The sequence below is a fragment of the Hyposmocoma kahamanoa genome, unplaced genomic scaffold, assembly GCF_003589595.1.
Source record: "Hyposmocoma kahamanoa isolate Upper Pololo Valley unplaced genomic scaffold, ASM358959v1 192, whole genome shotgun sequence".
Taxonomy (NCBI): Eukaryota; Metazoa; Arthropoda; class Insecta; order Lepidoptera; family Cosmopterigidae; genus Hyposmocoma; species Hyposmocoma kahamanoa.
This window is the reverse complement of record NW_020653719.1, coordinates 5,365,342-5,384,907: the sequence shown is the minus strand read 5'-3', so window position 1 is coordinate 5,384,907 and position 19,566 is coordinate 5,365,342. Positions and strand designations below refer to the sequence as shown.

The window sequence follows — 19,566 nt, the reverse complement described above, 5'->3', positions numbered from 1 at the left end:
TTTCTGAGTGTTCAATCTTTGTATTAATAATTATATTTAAAATATTTTCGTTTTTTATAAATATGCTACTTTGATAACACAATTTCATGATGATTCGATTCACGTCTTTTCATAGGTCTTCGTGAACTTCAGTAAAAGTGTAGTTTATGGATCGGAAAAGAAAAAAAATTTCCATCCTCTAAGAGAAAAATAGATACTCAATACTCAATATATTTATTGCATTCATATGGTATATATGTCTTAAATTTAAAATAATGCTACACATATGAGCCGTTTATTAGGGATAACAATAACAGCTGAGGTAGGTTGGTAAATTACTACAATATGTCAATTTTTCAACGACCCAAAATAATTTGTAACACGATCGATTAATTTTATTATACAGGGTGATAAAAAAATCACTGTCTATTTTTTCCTGTGAAAAAAATTCCCATTTTTTGCTGTTTCAAATTGTTAACATTTCCCAATAATTTCTAACGCGTGGTTCCCTCAAAAAATAGTAAATAAAACTCGAGCGCTTAGCTCCGCCGTGTCTGACGGCAGCATGTCTGCACGACGGCACCGACGCATGATTGCTAGTTGATTTGTGAATTGAAAACTGGGTACACGGTACCCGTCCGTTGCTGTTCCCGGCGCAACTCGTGTTTCATTGCGTAATGATGTATTAGTATTACGAGTGAACCCTGTTTTATCGAAAGTGGTTGGAGTCTTCACGAAGCTCGAAGACGGTGCAGCGCGGACAAAGCGTCTCTCGTCTACGAGCTCAGGGCTTGGTGGATCCAAGGAATCCTCAACTAAGCACAATTTTAGCGATAAACTAACGCTTTCTAAGCCACGGTCAAGTTTACATTATCGATTCACGCACGCGGATGTGGCCGGCAGCGAATGCCCATAGAAATATAGGATGAAATGCGGTGTGCGATAAATTTTAACGAGTAAGTACGAAGACTAATGGATAGGCAGCGGTGGACCAGTACCTTGGTCTCCCAGGTCACCCGACTGTACTTCAGTGATTTTTTTTTTGTGAGGTGAACGAAGTTAAAGACCGTGTGTATGTTAACGAAGTTCAAAGCCGTGACGAACTAAAATCAGTGCAAATTTATTGATGCATTTGACGCTTTAAAAAATAAATTAAGGGCAAACATCAACCACACCAATTACCATCCTTCCTACCGGAAGTCGAATCTGGGACCTCTTTGCCAGCGCTCACAGAGCTAACAATTCGGCCACCAAGGTCAATAAACTCGCGCGCTGGCTCCGCCCACGTTGCTATGTCAACGGCGTCTATTAATTGTCGACGGTCAATATTATTCACCATTTTGTCGGAAAACTTTGAGACATCATAGCGCATTGGTCACGATTGAAAGGTGTGAAGGTGTTCTGGACCGTGTGGTCAAAAGAGCAAGCGCCCTGCTTGCGCGGACATTTATAGCTATGCTAAAAAGACAAGACTCCCGACGTGGAGTTAATTTATATTTTTACAAACTAGTGGAGTAATTTCACATAAAAAATAATTGAATATCAATTCAATACACATTTAAATATTTTTAATAGTTGCAAAAAAAAAAGAAAAAATTAATTAATTTTTCACTGAGAGTTTAACATTGTGTCGGATTTTGTGTTGGTGGTGGTAAATAAATAACATAGAGATAAGTTCCCTTATGTTCTGTGATCCTATCGATGAGGCGGAGCCCCCTCATAGGGGGCCTCGTTCTCTACCTGTATCTCCGTCCGTTAGCTCAATGGAGATCAACATCAGTGGTCAAAAGAGCAAGCGCCCTGCTTGCGCGGACATTGATAGCTACGCTAAAAAGACAAGACTCCCGCCGCCGCCGTCTGCGTCAGTACAACAAACGTATATCCTGGAGAGATACGAAAGTAACTCTGACTTGAAATACTCAAACAACGATGCCCATGGACAACAGAAACAATTTAGTGAATAACCACGAAAGTCTTAAAATCTATATAACAACATCAACAACACTCTCTGTGCGAGAAACATGGATCCTTTCTGGTCCATGTTTCTCGCACAGAGAGTGACTCCTCTGCTACCACAAATTCAATGCGTGCTTTAAACATCGCCCACACAATCTACAATAGCAAAGTCTCGGGAATTTTAGAAATAAAAAGCATTGGCAGGGACAAAGTATCAATTTACTTCCAAACACCACAAGATGCAAACAACTTTATTGAGAGTCCACTCCTTAATAATCAAAAACTTTCTGCTATAATCCCCCGATTCCACCTCACTCGCAATGGTGTTGTTCACCAGATCCCCTTGGAATGGTCCCTCGAGGAATTGGTTCACTACATCAAATGCCCCCCCGAGGTTAAAGTTATAAACGCTAGGAGGCTAAATAAAAAGCGTATAATTGAAGGACAAGCCACTTGGGAGCCATCTGCCACTGTGGTATTGACATTTTTGGGACAGATCCTCCCGGAGAAAGTCTTTTGTTTTAATATGTCTCTCCCAGTGGACCTATATACTCTACCCATAATTCAATGTCACAAGTGCTGCCGCTTTGGACATGTTCGTGAACAATGCCGTTCTCATCCGCGCTGCTCCAAATGTGCCCAGAATCATGATGGCTCCTCCTGTACCGTTCCAAATGATGCTGTGTCTTGCCTTCTCTGTTCTGCCTCCCATAAAGCTACAGATTCACGGTGCGTGCCCAGAGCATGCCCGTCAAAAGCAAATAAAAAAAGTGATGGCTAAAGACAATATTGGTTACCTAGAAGCTTCCAGAGGATTCAGCTCTGTCCGGAAATCATATGCTGACATGGCATCCCCAACCCAGCGCCCGCAGACTCCCCTCTTTCCCCGCTCCCCCAAACAGTTAGGTCTCCTCCCTGTACCCCTGTCCGCCTACAGTCCCAGATTCTTTCCACAGCTTATCGTAAGACAACTTTTACAGAAAGCCGCCGCAGACAAGAACAAACCCAAGGATATGATAGAAACTCACATAACCTCATAACATCCACGCCAAAATCCTTGCATCCTAATGGGTGTTCTCTCTTTAGGGACGCTTCAAATAATAATCATCATTGTTCTACTAGTCCAAATGACAACCTGTCCGATATTATAACTAATTTAGTAATAAAAGTACCATCCAAATTCAATGACATCTTACCGTACAATGGCCTTCAAATTATTCAAAGTTTGATCTCAAAATTATTACAATCTCTTTTATCCAACAATGACATCAATTCTACAATGGAACGCCCGTAATATAAAAAATAAAAAACACGAGCTTATTTTTCTGATAAATAAATATCACCTCGTAGTTTTTGGTATTTCCGAGACATGGTTTAAAACCGGGAGTCCTCTTCAGAGTTCTGAAGACTGACAGGAGTGATGGATGAGCTGGACGCGCCCTACTAGTGAAAAGGAACATCATATCTACACAATTCTCCATCCCCACACACGCCACAAGCCTCCATGTTGTCGCTATTAAAGCACAAAACAAATCATTTGTCTGTCTACATTCCCCAACCTAGCCTTGACCTCATCACAGAATTATCCGTGAGCCTCTCATCCCTCCCTTCCCCCCTAATTGTTTTAGGAGATTTCAATATACGCCATTCGCTATCGGATCTTATATTTGCGACTCTTTATCCTCTGCTTTTCTCGATCTTCTGGACAGCACAAATTTATGTATAATTAATTATGGTTTTCCTACACGCAGAACTTCCCCCTTCAAAATGCCAGCGCCCCTGACTTAACTTTAGTCTCTCCTAGCTTAGCCCCTTCTACCTCCTGGCTTGTTCTTATAAATTCCTTTGGAAGCGATCACCTACCTATCTTAATTTCAGTAGGAGATTCCCCACCTAGCCTCACACCAGGCCCCCCTCCCTTACTTAAATACAGGCTTAGACAGGCTGCCTGGGACATGTACTCCTTGGTCCGAGTAACCCCAACCGTTTTGTCTATATATTCCGAGTTCATCTCATGTTTGCTGTCAGCCGCAGATGAAACTAACCCTTTGAAAAACTCTGCAAATAGCAAAATTTCCTTTCCCCATGGTGGGATTCGGAATGTTCTTCGTCAGTCAAGGAACGAAATCGGGTAGAACTTGAATTCGCATGTGACTTATCTTTGAGAATTATTTAAAATTCCAAAAGATTTCCGCTCACAAGAGAAGATTTTTGAGCAAAAAAAATAATTTCAGGTGGCGTGCATTCTGCGAATCTCTGGAACCCTGCACCCACCCGTCTATAGTCTGGAAGAGAATTCAGAAAAAAAAATTCTTTCGCAGATCTCAGACTGATCATGAGAACATCTCGTCTAACGACCCGACACCCTGGGTTGTGGATTTTATTACAAAATTATCCCCCCCTTTTGTTTATTCAGAAGCATCTGCCTCTATAAATCCCTCCTTGTCAACTTCTGACTGTATGAATGACCCCTGCTCTTTTGAAGAACTAAGCTGTGCTTTGGACCACGTAAGGGATTCGGCACCGGGCGTGGACGGCATTCCCTATTCGTTTATTGCCAGGTCCTTTAGACCCACTAAAATTTTCTTTTTGAATATTATAAGTACAATTTTCCGAAATATTCCCTATATCATGGAAAACCCAAATTATCATTCCAATCTTAAAACCTGGTAAAGATTCATTTAATTCAAACTCATATCGACCTATCGCCCTATCATCTGTTTCAGCAAAATCATGGAACACCTAATAAAAATTGTTATCCAGAAGCCAGTTTGGCTTCCGAAAAGGCATGGGCACTATGGACGGCCTAAGCATTTTTACATCAGATGTTCGACTAGCCCCCTCCGAGGGAAAATACGTCATAGGTGTGTTCTTAGACATAACATCCGCATATTGATAATGTGAATCTTCCACTACTCAGGCAGAAGATGCTCAATCTGAGTATTCCTATGAAGATGATCAATGTCATTTGCAACATGTTTATGGGCCGCTCTATCGCAGTCTGTCTGTCTGTCACGACAACTGTGCTTTTAGTTGTCGTTTTCTCCCGCAAGAGACGCCTGAAACTTCCTGAAACTGAAATACACGTTAATAGGGAAAACATAGAACTGAGGGAAAAAGTAAAATTTTTAGGTATTATTTTGGACTCTAAATTATCTGGCATCCATCACCTCAACTATATTCGTCAAAAAGCTGAAAAAAGCATAAATATCCTACGTGCACTTTCTGGTGTTCGTTAGGCATCACATCCGTATAACCAAAAGCTCCTGTACAACGTAATCATCAGAAGTCATTTTGATTATGGCGGCTACCTTCTGGAACCATGCAACAAGTTAGCCTTGGCAAAGATGGACAGAATCCAGGCAAGATGCCTGAGAATAATCACTGGTGCCATGAAATCCTCACCAACAAACGCTCTTCAAGTCGAATGTCTGGAGCCCCCTCTACATCTACGTAGACAATTCCTTGCTAATAGATTCCTTTTCAAGATCTTTCAATTTTCTTCTCACCCTTTGATTCCCGTATTGCAATCCTTGTCGGAGACTATCCCTTCTTCCAATTATTGGTCACCCAAGAAACCTCCCCTCCTTATCAACAGTTCCATCATATCAACAAGACTTCCAATCTCCCCTGGGAAATAGGGAATTTCCCAAAGTTATATGAACCCGTTGTTTGAAACTGACTTTAAATGTTTAACGTTCCGCCCAACAGTCTATCTTAGTTTTGGAATCATCAATCAGATACCCCTGGAGCAAACCAAGTCTTCAACGATATAGTTGAGAGAGAATGGCATGACCGGATTACTGTTTTCACGGACGCTTCAAAATTACACGAACATGGCGACTTGGGAGCCGCGGTTTGGTTCCCCAAGTTCAATGTTTTACTCAGTTTTAAATCCCCCTATCTGAAATCGGTCTTTTCTGGAGAGGCTATCGCAATACTTGAAGCATTTTATACATTGAGTCTCATAAAATTAATAAATGTTTAGTTTTCTCAGATTCACTAAGCTGCCTCCAAGACATTATTAAGCTACCGTTTCATTCCAAAGACAATTTCTCTATCACCCTCCAAATTAAGGTAGCTCTGGGGCTGTACCATGAACTCTTATTACGATTCAGTTTAGGACCTAAAATGAATCGTTGTGAGATAGCACTACATGAAGTGTATATCACCATCCCGCCTTTTGTCGTCACGGACCTATACTGAACTGTTATAAGAGTTCATGGTAAGGCGACGGTAAAAGCGACAAGAATTGGCGTATGCAAATATCACAAGTGCTTTCCCAAAGATCTGCTCGCCAAGACCAAAACCCCAAATGCCAGCCTCCTGGTCGGAACTATGGCAGGAATCACGACAAACAGTGTTGTATAACTATGTTGGTAGACACTAAGGCAACCTCCAACCAAATTTATCCACTAAACCCTGGTATTTTAAACGTCGCGCTTTGCCTAAAAACATCACTTCCACCATTATACGTTTGCGCTTAGGCCATGTTTGCACCTCAGAGTCCGAGATCACTCTCTGTGCGAGGGCGGCCTAGAAGACGGTACCTTGGAACACATTTTTTTTAATTGCCCTAATAGGCTGTTCCACTTTATAACTTACTTCCTCCAAAATTCCCCCGCCCCATTACCATAAACAGCCTCTTAACTTTAGTGTTCTCCCCCCATATTGTTACTCTATGTAAATTTATCCACTTAAATAATATATATTTTACATGTTTGTGTTGTCTTTTGTTTTAGATTGTCAACTGAGTACCCCCGTGGACCAACTCAACAACACCGGTTAATGTCTTAATAGAGCTCAGCGTATTTGTTTGTTTTGTTTTTTTTTTTCTTTCAACATTGGCAAAATCATCATTTCTCATAATGACGGAGCCATAAAAATAAAAAATGAAGTGAAGTGAGACGTCATAACTTATTTATTTGTCAAGTATTCGAAAAAAAAAACATGTATTTTTTATTTCTATTATACAGTATGCTCCTTTAAAATAGTCAGTGGTTTTTTATCAGCCTGTATACAGGTGTCTGTAATTAAAGGATAAGCCTGAAATACCTAATAGTATAGCTTCTGACTGTTTGAAAAAATGTATAGAATAAAAATATACCAAATAAGTAGTGCCCTAGATATGGTTTTTTTTAAAAGTCAATTATCTTTATTTTATTTTAGGTACATACATAAACCTCGATCACAAATGAATTAATTACTTCAGTTTTTTTATATCACAATATGCCACGTTAACTGTGACAATATACAGGGTGTAAATTTGAGACGGGGCAGCAAGGCCTGCTACCTTAATCGTTGTAATTACAGGAAAATGGTTCTAGAAGACTATCCATGAATTTTGAAGATATGTTGATTGACATTCACAGATTTAAAAAAATAGTACAGTCAGCCAGATAAAAGGCAATTTTTACAAAACTTTTTTATACCATTCGAATCGGTCTCTGGTAAGGATCAATAGTCTCTATGGGACCAACTAAGGTAAGTGTACTCGAAATGGCAGAAATCGCAAAAAAACTTTTACCACACATTTTAAATGAAAAGTTTTTGTTAGAAACGAAACTGGCCACTACTCTACAAATAAGACTTCTTCCAAATCATAATCATATCACAATTTTTTAAATTTGGAACAGCTTTGTTTTGTTTTGGTAATGGAGAATTGTCACTTTTAAGACGCTTTTTAATCAAAATGTTCTCAAGCGAGGAAATAAATTAATTGGAACACATGGTCCTATCAAATGGCCACCGCGTAGGTCTGATCTGACGCCCCTTGATTTTTTCTTTGGGGCTATATAAAAAATTAAATGTATAAAAAAAATACAACAGTGTTCAAGAATTGAAAGACGCACTTGCAGCAATTTTCAATAGAATCCATCTGAGTAGAATTTCAGCCGCTACTTGCTCTTTGCGGAAGAGAACGAATCGATGCATCCGTCAATCAATTCGAGCACTTACTATCATAGACTTTTTATGTTATTTTGCTTTTCGTTATTGTTTTTATTTTGGAATACATAATATGTTGTCAATTTATTAGTTTACTTATTGTTAGTTACCTTAACTACCTAGAATAACTGATTACTATATAGGTCCCTACAAAATGTATGGTAAAAAGTTTTTTGCGATTTCTGACATTTAGAGTACTCTTACCTCAGTTGGTCCCATAGAGTCAATTGATCCTTACCAGAGACCGGATCGAATGGCATAAAAAAAAAGTTTTGTAAAAATTGCCTTTTATCTTGCTGACTATATCATTTTTTCAAAATCTGTGAATGCCAATCAAAATATCTTCAAAATTCATGGATAATCTTCTAGAACCATTTTCCTGTAACTACAACGATTAAGGTAGCTGGTATTGCTGCCTCGTCTCAAATTTACACCCTGTATAGGCAATATACAGTACGAGTAACTATAGCACCTTTTCTTAAAAATAAGTTTTAATTTATTTTCAGTGTAAAAGATTTTCTTTATTCATAAAGTTTAATCATCTTGGATAAGTATAAAAAAATATGATGTTGAGTAGCCAACTATTCCAAAATAATGCGTGTTTAAAGTAGATTTCAAAATGGTATAATTCATTATTTAATGAAAATAGAAAATTATTGCTATTAATGTGCAAAAGGAGTTCGTTTTACTAACTATACAATAAGGTGATTATCACGCACCGCGCCTTGTGACGGAAGTACCTCAATTTGTATGGAAAACTCGCGCTGTCGAACACACTGACAACTCTTCTATGCGCGGGAGCGCGGCGCGCGCGGTCTTGCCGCGCCCCCGCGTGGAGGGGCGCGGCGAACCGTAGGGTATGGCACACTGCGCTCCGCACTACCACGCAGATTTTTAAGCTTAAGGACATGTTCAGTTTTCTACAATAGATCTCGACGTCGATAAAAAAAAACCATCGCACAATAAACACTACTTCCGAATGGATGTTTTTTCATTTCGATTACCCACCGTATTAAGTGCTTCGCGAAATATGTGGTATATTGTGGTCTTGCGCTGCGCCATACAAAACTGCAGAAAAAAATCCGCTACATCCAGTCTAACCAAGGGTGGAATTACATTTCATAAACGTGATCAACCAGTAATACGTAATACGTTTCGACACCATCACGTCGATAACTTTCCATCTCTAGCATATTCATGAAAATTTTTTTTTTTTTTTTTTTGAAGGCCTATTCAGTGTACGGACATGATATAAATGAGTGTTTAATGGTTTAATCTGTGTATTTGTAAAAATAAACTAGTGTTGTAGACTTTCGTTTGTCTGAGACCATAGTTACACAACTCAATATTGCATTTGAGTGCACTTGTTTGCTTGTAGTATTATCCCCCTCTCTAAAAGTAGTAGCAAGTTTTGTTCGAGAAATATCGCTAATAGCGCCTCCCGTCCCTTCCCGTTTCGAAACTATATATTATTGGATATTATTTTACAAGAGCAATGCGGGCCAATGTTAGTATACAGTTTCGAAGACGAACAAAAAATGATTTCGCGTTGATATCCACTCAGTGAATATCTGATACGAACCAGTATCGGTATATAGTTTGGAAAATATATGATTTCGTGTTGGTATCCACTAGGTAATCGCTCGGCTTGATTCGGCATCGCTATAAAATACGCGATGCGCAGCAATATCGATATATAGTTTCTAAGATAGACGATATCGGATATTCGATATTGGCATAATATATAGTTTCAATAACTATATACGATTTGTAAAACCCATTCCCACTTGTTACTATGGGCGATCCGCCCGATGACCCCGGTGGGACACTTCCTCTGGTGTCTCAAGATGCGTTTAATAAAGATGATACAGTTGCTCAATTTCCAATAGATATGCTAGTAAATGCTCTTGAGTCATCCATGGATACAGACAGCTCGTTTACTGAAGTGAGAAAACGTAAACGTGTTTCTCGCGTTGTTTGTGCAACTTGTAATAAAAAAAGAAGGCGGAGTGGATCAAATAAATTAAATGCCAATACTGATTGTCAATGTTCATTGAATAAATCTGATGAAAATTCTTATACAAAAAATATTACATGGTCTAATCCCAGTCCGCACATAACTAACAGAGTTGATATGACATCTCAGCAAAATGCAGGTACTTCCAATAAAATGATTGATAATGAAACGAATCGACCGATGCCTATTGACCGTTCTAACTATCATGCATCTGGGGGCCAATCGCGCTAATTGTCAAAGGTTTAACCAAAACCTCCAACCTCGCCAATCTGACACGTTGTGTACATTTCGTATCGCGCTAACTGTCAAAACAAAAACCTAAGCCAAAACTTAGACGTGTGACACGTAACGCACATTTGGTATCGCGCTAATTGTCAAACGTAAAACCAAAACCTAAAATGTTGCAAATTGGTATCGCGCTAAATATTTTGACATTTTAACCTCACATGTAACCTTGGGGGAATAGATTAACCTTTGCAAGGTCAAGGTTTGTGTGGCAGTTAATGGAGAGTAACTTTTCACTACGTTTATCGTATATAAAAGATGTTCCACGGTTACTTAAATGTTTTGGAAAGTGTTTATGAGGTGGATGTGGCCTAAGAACGGGCTTTAAATAAAAGAAAAGCATAGAAAGACGATCACATTTAACATGTCTGAGGAGAAATTCCGCAAACGATATACCGTTTGTCCACGGAATTCATTTCAGGATTGGTGGAAGAACTATGCCTACATATTCTCGTTAAAGGACGGTCTGTTGCATTGGATGTGGAGACAAAGGTAAGGGTTGAGTGGAATCCGAAAGTTCTCAGTTTTGCATAATAACCAAAATTTCTATACTGTGTAAATCATTATTAATTTTGTTACAGATTTTAATAGCTCGTATAGTTTTTAACAACTGGGGCGTACCAGACCCCCATTGGCAAGTGCTTATCACCCTTTCCCAAGTCAGTGTCAGAGAGGCACAAGCGGTAGCTGCTTCAAATAAACCAGTTATTATGAATAAATATGCAACTTTCCTAAAAGGCATGCCGAAAGAGATGGTATTAAAAGGCGGTGAGAAAATAAGCTTTACAATGTACATCATATTTATTAGTTCTTGTCTTATTTCCTGTTGTTATTATCAAATTAAAATTACAGGTATAGGTAAAATATGTATAGTTGTATAAAAATATATTACAAGGTTACAATTAATCTCTTTTAACACTTGACTTTATACAACATATCGTCCCCTTACAGTGAAGCCTCACATATGCATTTTCAGTTTGTTTTTACTGATTTTTGTTGAATAAAAATTAATAATGTAATAATATAGTATCTAAAAGAGGTATAATTTAAGTAATTAAAATGCTAACTACACACATTATTGCATTTACTATACTTCACACCATATTTTTATCTTCATCCTAAAAAATTACATAGAAATATGAGGTATTCATTCTATGATGACGATGTATACCTATTGTAATTGTTTATTATCTTAATATCTAAATTGATGTATACTTTTAAGAGGTTGAAATAAAAAAAAGAGTGTATTTTTAGTTTATTTATTGCCTCAATCTACCCCAAATCATCCTTCATTTCCGGAGCGAGCTTGCTTTTGATTCTTCAAAGAAGTCTGAAACAAAAATATGTATATAGGAAGATTGGAGACCTAAATTTAAGACTGTGCCATACCTCTCATGAGAGTAGTGACAGATAAAGCAGGATGGGTATTTATATACATACAATATGAAGCCAACATAAACGCCAGAATGTTTAGGGGCCTTTTCAAAATACATTTAAAAAAATGTTTATATCACTGTGGAAATATAAAGGGGACAAAAGTCTACAGATTAGACCTTCGTTCCTTACGCTCTTTCAGATTTCCACAATTGAACATATCATCAGCAGGAATTAAGAAAACATGTTGAAAACAAACCTGTCATTCTTGTTAAATAGTCTATTAAAAAGGTTAACTGCAGGCACCAACTCGGTAATTGCTTTGCAAATGGCAGCTACGGATTGGGCATGCAGATCATCTGCTTTGGCAGAAATAATAGCTGCCTCAGCCTGCACCCTGCCAGCATTCACTTGCTGCAAGAATGCTTCGCATGCTCGCTGCTCCTCAATGCATAAGAATTCTACCCGGCTCTGCTCCAACGCTCATCAGCTCGCTGTCAACGAAATAATAGATGTGATGGAATAAAGAGTGGGAAAGAATTTGCTCAAATTGAAAGTTACTTTGTTTTTTAATTAATAATAAAGAGTGAGAAAGTTACTTTGTTATTGAATTGTATGTTTGAAGTTCTTTTGTGCTAGAGTTGGTGTCCTTTAGGAAGGTTGGTAGGGCCTCTGCCGCAGTCGACGTGGCGTAGATTCTCACCCTGCTTTTCATACCATTCCATACCTGAATAACAATAATAACATTGCATATTATAGTGATATGAGTTCTGGTACAATAACGGTGAGTGATCCACTCACTGTATCCTATTACCTCGCATTATATCTCACCTTTTGGGATCTATTGCGGGGCCACAAAATAGCCACACACTCGCACCAAAGGCGTGCTGATAACACGCGCGAACAACGCCGAGCGAAGTCATTCTCAAGCCAAATCTCTGTGCGATTCGAACTCCAGCAAAGATGGAGCTGGCTTACAGTGGTCGCTCGCCGTCCGACCGCATCCACACTGGCTGAAATACGAGCATCATTATTAATTCTACATTGCTAACATTTCGAAATTAATAGTAGTTAGCGTACCTATTTGATTGTATAAAAAGATACTATTTTATTAAATAGAATATTAAAAAAGGAAAACAATGTGTAGGTACTTGCCTCTGCGTGTTTTATCTACAACAACAACACACTAAATTCAATTAATTTGGTTCAAATCACAACACATATGTTTGTTTACAATAGAATTTAATGACATTTCTTTTACACACTTTTTTAAATCGCTCTTTTATAGACTTGAATTCGTAGATATTGACATTTCAGTGCGTTTTACGGTAAAATTTAGTCGGTTTTAGGAAGTCAAGGCACGTCTCTTAAAATTTAATACGAGGTTATAGTTTGAGGTTAATTTGAGGTTTAGGTTCATTAAAACTGATAGCGCGATTGCATTTTGTGCGTCGGTAGAACCATTAATTAACCAAAACCATAACCTCAAATGTTGTAAGGTTAAACCTTGCGAAAATAGCGCGATTGGCCCCCTGATGTAACTCTTTTTGTAGTCCATGTACAAAAACAAGCTGTATCTGATAACAGTGACACTACTTTACACCCAGTAACACTTGGACGATTTTTAAAGAGAAGAGCTGTTAAAGGCATAGTAAACGGTAGTCTAAAGCGAATAGGCTGAAATCGTATTTCTTTAAATTTCGTTAATTACACCGATGCTAATAGCTTTATAATGGACGAAAGTCTCATCGCAGAGAAGTCAACAAAGCCTTTATACCAATCTTTAATGTCACCACAATAGGAGTGGTAAAAGGAGTCCCGCTTGATTGGACTGATAAAGAAATAATTTCTAATATTTCTGTGCCTTTAGGTTGTGGCCCGATAATAAAAACTAGATGAATTAGACGAAAAGTTACCAACAATAATAATGCAAGGGAATTTGTAGACACGTTATAACAATGGTACCTACCATTGTTATAACGCTTCACGGGCAAGTACTGCCAACCCGAGTATACATGTGCTATACAGCTCTTCCTGTTGCTCTGTATATCTATCCTACGGTGCAGTGCTATAATAGATGCAGGTTCGGTCATGTCAAAAATCATGCAAGCATTTTAAATACTGGTTCACCTACTCGCATTACAGGGCCTAGGGAAAGCTAAAGTGCCCCTGATTTATTTATATGTACACCTGATCTAGCTTCTGATTTGTTGTGGTTCCCCAGTGATTCTACTAATGGCAGTGACCATTATCCATTAATTGTTACCTTCCCTTTTAAAAAACCTTTTATACAACCTAAACAACCTCGCCTGAAACATAAGATTATTAATGCCGACTGGGACTTAATTAAAAATAATGTTGAGCTGATACAAGTCTTGCCTGTAATATCATACATCAACGTGTCCGCTTGTTTTGATAGACTGGCCAAACTACTAATTGAAGCAGCTTACAAAACCTTCCCGCTGGACTCTTGTAAGATTCCTTCCCCACCGTGATGGGATGATGAGTGCACCAAAACAACAAAAGAGCGGAAAGGGGCCGAAAAACAATATAGTAGTTCTATGACCGATAACAATTTTACTAACTATTTTTAATTGTCAATGCTACAAAAAATCTGCTCAATAAGAAAAAAAATTAAGGATGGCAAAGATTTTGCACCTCATTAGATCCCAGTGTAAATTCCTCCATTGTTTGGCAGAATATCAGAAGATTTAGATATGGTTTTCGTTCCACTCAAGCTTTCTATTATTCTTGCAGAACAGATCATGGATCGCTTAGTCCCTCCCTCAGTTTCAGAACAGATCAACCCCTCACCACTTCCATTTCTGCCATCAACAAATAGTAACAATAACAATGTTATTTTGTTCAGGAATTATACAAGGTAATTAGCCAAAAATCACTCAATGTTAACTATGTTTTAATAGGAGATATTAACATAGATTTAAAATTACATTCAGTAATTAAATCATTACACCTAAATTCTATGTGCGAGGTGGGTCTTGAGTGTGGCATAAGCCATAGTATACGAGAGTCGAAAAAAGTGTAGCCCTGATTACAAAGTCATACATTGATCATGTTTTTGTACGTAGTATCAACTGTTCCACTAAGACAGCTGTTATTATTAGTTCGTTGGCCGACCATTACATAACCGGCTGCGCCTTAATAACACACAACAAGACCCATAACTCGCAGTATAACGGCGCGTTCAAATTAGCCGCTGTTAGCCGCGCTGCAGCAGCGCTGCAGCCACGCAGCGGTCGCGCTGCAACCGCGCGGCGACCGCGCGATAGTCGCGCTCCTGAAGTGCGACCAAATTTTTAGTGATGTTTTTTTATCGTTCGACTCAGTTACACGATGGATTCTGACGAAGAAAGGTTACTTTCATTTGTTTTGTTACAACTAAAAAAAAAAAAAGAATACCAGAACGTATTAATATAATCGACAACGACGACAACGTACAATCGAAAAAAAAAAGGCGAAAACTATTTAGAAATATTTTTCGCAAATCGAGTTTTGTAACTATTTAATGGTAGTATTCATTCATTTAGACAAAATAAAGGTAATGAACGGATTCTAAAGGTGCCTACGAAATTGTCGATCAACAACGAGAATTATAGACGTTTTCGAGTTGTTTGGGAGTGCTTATTGAGAATGTGGCATTAATTTCTAAATCCAAGATGGTTGCCAAGAATTTTCAAAAATTTATTTTTGGTAATCCTTATGGCATTTATATCTGAATACATGATGGCTAACACGACTTTTCTAAATGCAAGATGGCGGGCACGATTTCTCAAATAATGGCAAGTTGGGTATCGTTTTCGAGACATTTGGGAGTGCTCATTACGAATATAGCACTTATTTGTAAATCCAAGATGGCGGACACGATTTTTCAAAAAAATGCAATATGGGTATCCTTTTCGAGGTTTTTGGGAATGGTCATTATGAATATGGCACTAATTTCTAAATCCAAGATGGCGTTTTAGAATTATATTAGAATTGGAGTTCCGGAATATGACCCTAAGGGTCGTACTTTACTGCCCCTGCTACACTTACGCATGTACGCCGGTTACTGTGATAGTTCTGAAACCATTTAGTAGAGGACCCTGTATTCCATTTTGGTCTAGTTTAGAGTAAAGTGTACTGTAATTTAAAGTGTCGAATGCCTTGCTAAAATCAATAAAAACAATAAGCACGTGTTGCCTGTCATTCAAGTACTCGTTGACCTCATTGGTAAATCCAGATAATAACTGAGACGTACTCCGATGGATTTGGAAACCATATTGTTTATTGTTAATTATGTTGTTAGTATTCAAAAAATTATGTACCGATGTACTCTCAATTATCTTATCGTGTTTATCGAAGGTAGTATAGTGATAGGCCGGTAGTTATTTAAATCCTTATGGGAACCTTTTTTGTATATGGGTCTTATCATGCCGATTTTTAATATTTTTTTTTATTAATTATTTATTTAATATTAATTAATTAATTTTGAATTCGTCGGGATACAACGACGTAGCAAGGCAATTGTTGCCTAATTAATGAGGTGTGTAGTCAGTGGGGTAATGTCAGAGATTACATATTTTAAATGTGCTATTCGTATGTTATCAATTCCGGGATTTTTATTTATATTTAAGTGTTTAATAATGGAGAAGACAGTATCGTAGCTAGCCTTTTTAATCCGCATCGTTATATCTGGTCATCGAGTATATAACCAGAAATAGAGACGAAATGTCATTTAATTTGTTTGAAAACTATTCTACCATATCATTACTGTGACAACTACGCGCCGATTGGCTCGCCCGAGTTCGACACAATTGACGGGTGTCGTCAATGGGTGTCGTCAACTGTTTCACTTCAAATCGACCAGTTAACTTGAGCTTTGCTATAATGGACGAAAATTGTAAAATTACATATTTAATATAATATAACATACTCACCTCGGACTGATTATATATAAACTATTTAACTGGAGACCACACATAGATCACGTATGTAACAAACTAAGTGTCGTATTCCAGAACTCTACTCAACGCTCAAGTCAGGATCTAAGGATGATTTCAAGCACCCTAAGGGTCATATGCAAATCATACCCAAGTCCCTGCCATTAGGGTCGTATTTCCAGTGCTTGAACTCATACTCAAGTCTGCTCAAATCCTGACTTGAGCATTGAGGGTCGTATTCTAGAATTCTACTCAATGCTCAAGTCAAGATTGCAATTGAAACACGAGCACTGGAAATACGACCCTAATGGCAGGGACTTGAGTATGATTTCGAGTGCTATAAACCATACTCAAATCCTGACTTGAGCATTGAGTAGAGTTCTGGAATACGACCCTGAGTATAGTTCTGGAATACGACCTTAAGAGTCTTTGCGGCTAAACTGTCTATATTGAACATATATTGAAATAAAAACTTCCTTATAAGTCACTCAGAAAGATTTGTATGTCTCTTGCCGACTCCGTAATAAACTATGGTTTATGCAGCTATGGACGCACTTATAAGACTTACTTGAACAATAACTATAAACTGCAGCTATGTTTACTAAAGTTAATTGTTCCTTACAACGTAAAATCACAATTTAAGGATAACTATGGCAAATTATTTGGTTACTGTAGAGTTTTAAATGTATTTGACAAAGCTAAAATGCTATTCGTATGTCAGGAATACGATCATTTCAAATATAATTTGCGAGAGCGAACGCGCTCTGAACATTTGCGCTCGCTTTCATACATACCAACGTATACTATGCCGGGATACAACAACATATATGGAATGCGCAGGCCGGACTACATGCTACCAGAAATTCTGAACGATCTACCAGGCACAGTGCAAAATAACATAAACGATAATGTCAAGAAATGCAAAACTGTTTTAAAGAGACACTATCTTGGTTTGTAGCATAATATCTATAGTACTTATGTAAATGTAGACATATACTCTAGAATTAATTAAAATTATAGTGAATTAAGTTTATTTAAGTGTCGAGCTTGATAGCTCATCGCTAGGTGGTTAAACCACTAAGTTTTTTACCTAGCGATAAAGAATCGTCGTTTTTAATAAAATTTGTTTGAAATTGAATAAATTAAAAAAACCCTTAACTCTTCCTTCACCATGAGCGAGTTAAAGGGCGTTCTGTCAACTGTTAAAGAATCCGCGCCAGGTGAAGATGGGATTCCATATTCTTTTCTTTCTAATTCAAATAGTGCTTGTCTAGAATACTATCTTTCTTTAATTAATACAGTAATGTTCACAGGCGAAGTTCCTCTGTCCTGGAGAACACAGTCCTTAATTCTTATATTGAAACCAAATAAACAAGCTTCAGATCCGTCATCACACAGATCAATAGCTTTAGTTTCTGTTCTAGCTAAAATATTGAATGGTTCTTAGAACACAATTGTTTATTAACTAACGGCCAAGTCGGGTTTAGAAAAGGCAAAAGTACTTTTGACAGTTTGTCAACCATTACTACAGACATCAGATTGGCTTTCTCTAGAAACGAAATTTCTTGACATCACCGCGGCATATGATAACGTAAACATTAATATTCTTAAAAGTAAACTAGAGCAGCTAAATGTTCCAACCCTTTTAATAAATTTTATTTATAATATGTTATCAGAGATTTATACTCTTGATTTAGAATGCTCTATTAAACAATGTAAATGTCCTTCAGTACGCGGACGATTTACTTTTATAGGTATACATTTGAACATTCTGTTCTGAGTAAGAAATAAATGAGCTTCTATCTGGGGATTTAAAATGTTAAAAAAATTGGCTAGATAGAAACGGGTTAGATTTATTACCAACCAAAAGTAATGTCATTTTATTTTCTAGAAAACGTTCTCCACCATTAGTCGCCTCTCCCACTGAAAGACCATACTAAATTCCTTGGGGTACTTCTGGACTCTAAACTTACAGGCATTCCTCATTGTGAATATGTCGCGATGAGGTGTGAACAGCTTTTAAATATTTTAAGATGTCTAACCGGTGTTTGGTGGGGAGCCCATCTAGTTACTATAAGACTCCTATACAACGCCCTAATTAGAAGTGTCCTAGATTATGAAACCTTCCTCCTACATCCAGGTAATGCTGCCTTTGCAAAGTTGAACAATATCCAGTCCAAAGCCTTAAGACTGATCACAGGCGCGAGGAGATCTAGCCCAATTAGTTACTTACAGGTTGAATGTTGTGAACCAATCTTGTCTCTGAGAAGAGAGTACCTTAGCGATAGATTCTTTTTCCGTTGTCTCCAACTAGAAAAAACGCATAACACGTTACTTTCAAAAATACAACAATTAGACTCTGCAATTAACACTTCTACATATTAGGCCCACAAGAATATTCCTTGTTTAGTTCAAAGTTACCAAAAATTTAAAAACATCAACGCTCCTACTTACACTACTTACAGTTCTCTTCACATAAACTTGCAAGTTGAATACAACATAGGAATTGAAAAGAATGATCTTAACCAGAACGCTGAATTTAACTCTATTGCTAATAGTAAATGGGCTGATTGGGAATATATATTTACAGATGCATCCAAACATCTGATAATAGTTGCGTAGGTGTTGGTGTTTACCATTTTCAATATAAAGTGATTCAGAAGGTCAAACTTCCCCCGGAATCGACCGTTCATACGGGAGAATGCTATGGCCTTTTTAAAGCTGTTGAATATATTCTTCTCGCCAAGCTTGAAAAGTCTGTCGTATTTTGTGACTCAATGAGTTCATTACAGGCCCTGTCTCGCTTTCCATTTAAATGTCATAAACAATCTCCAATAATTTTTAACATCAGAGAGCTCCTTCATCAATGCTTCATTAAAGGATATGAAGTTGTATTTGCCTGGATACCTAGTTATGTGGGTATTTGCGGAAATGAAAAAGCAGACCAACTGGCTAACTCAGCTATTCAAGATGGTGATATATTTCTTTACAACAATTATTGTCACAATTTGGCTACTCTACCGAAAGTATACCTAAATAAAGCATGGAATGAGTTCTTGGTCAATAGTA

General features: G+C 37.7%; 1 protein-coding gene across 1 annotated transcript in view; it reads right to left on the bottom strand.

Moving 5' to 3' along the window:
- Window positions 1–19,566, bottom strand: part of LOC113226545 (protein farnesyltransferase subunit beta) — a 34,514-nt gene that overhangs the window by 1,716 nt on the left and 13,232 nt on the right. The window contains exon 5 of the mRNA XM_026459206.1: window positions 18,731–18,807. Within this exon, the coding sequence (XP_026314991.1) occupies window positions 18,731–18,807 (77 nt within the window). The remainder of the gene's footprint in view (window positions 1–18,730; window positions 18,808–19,566) is intronic.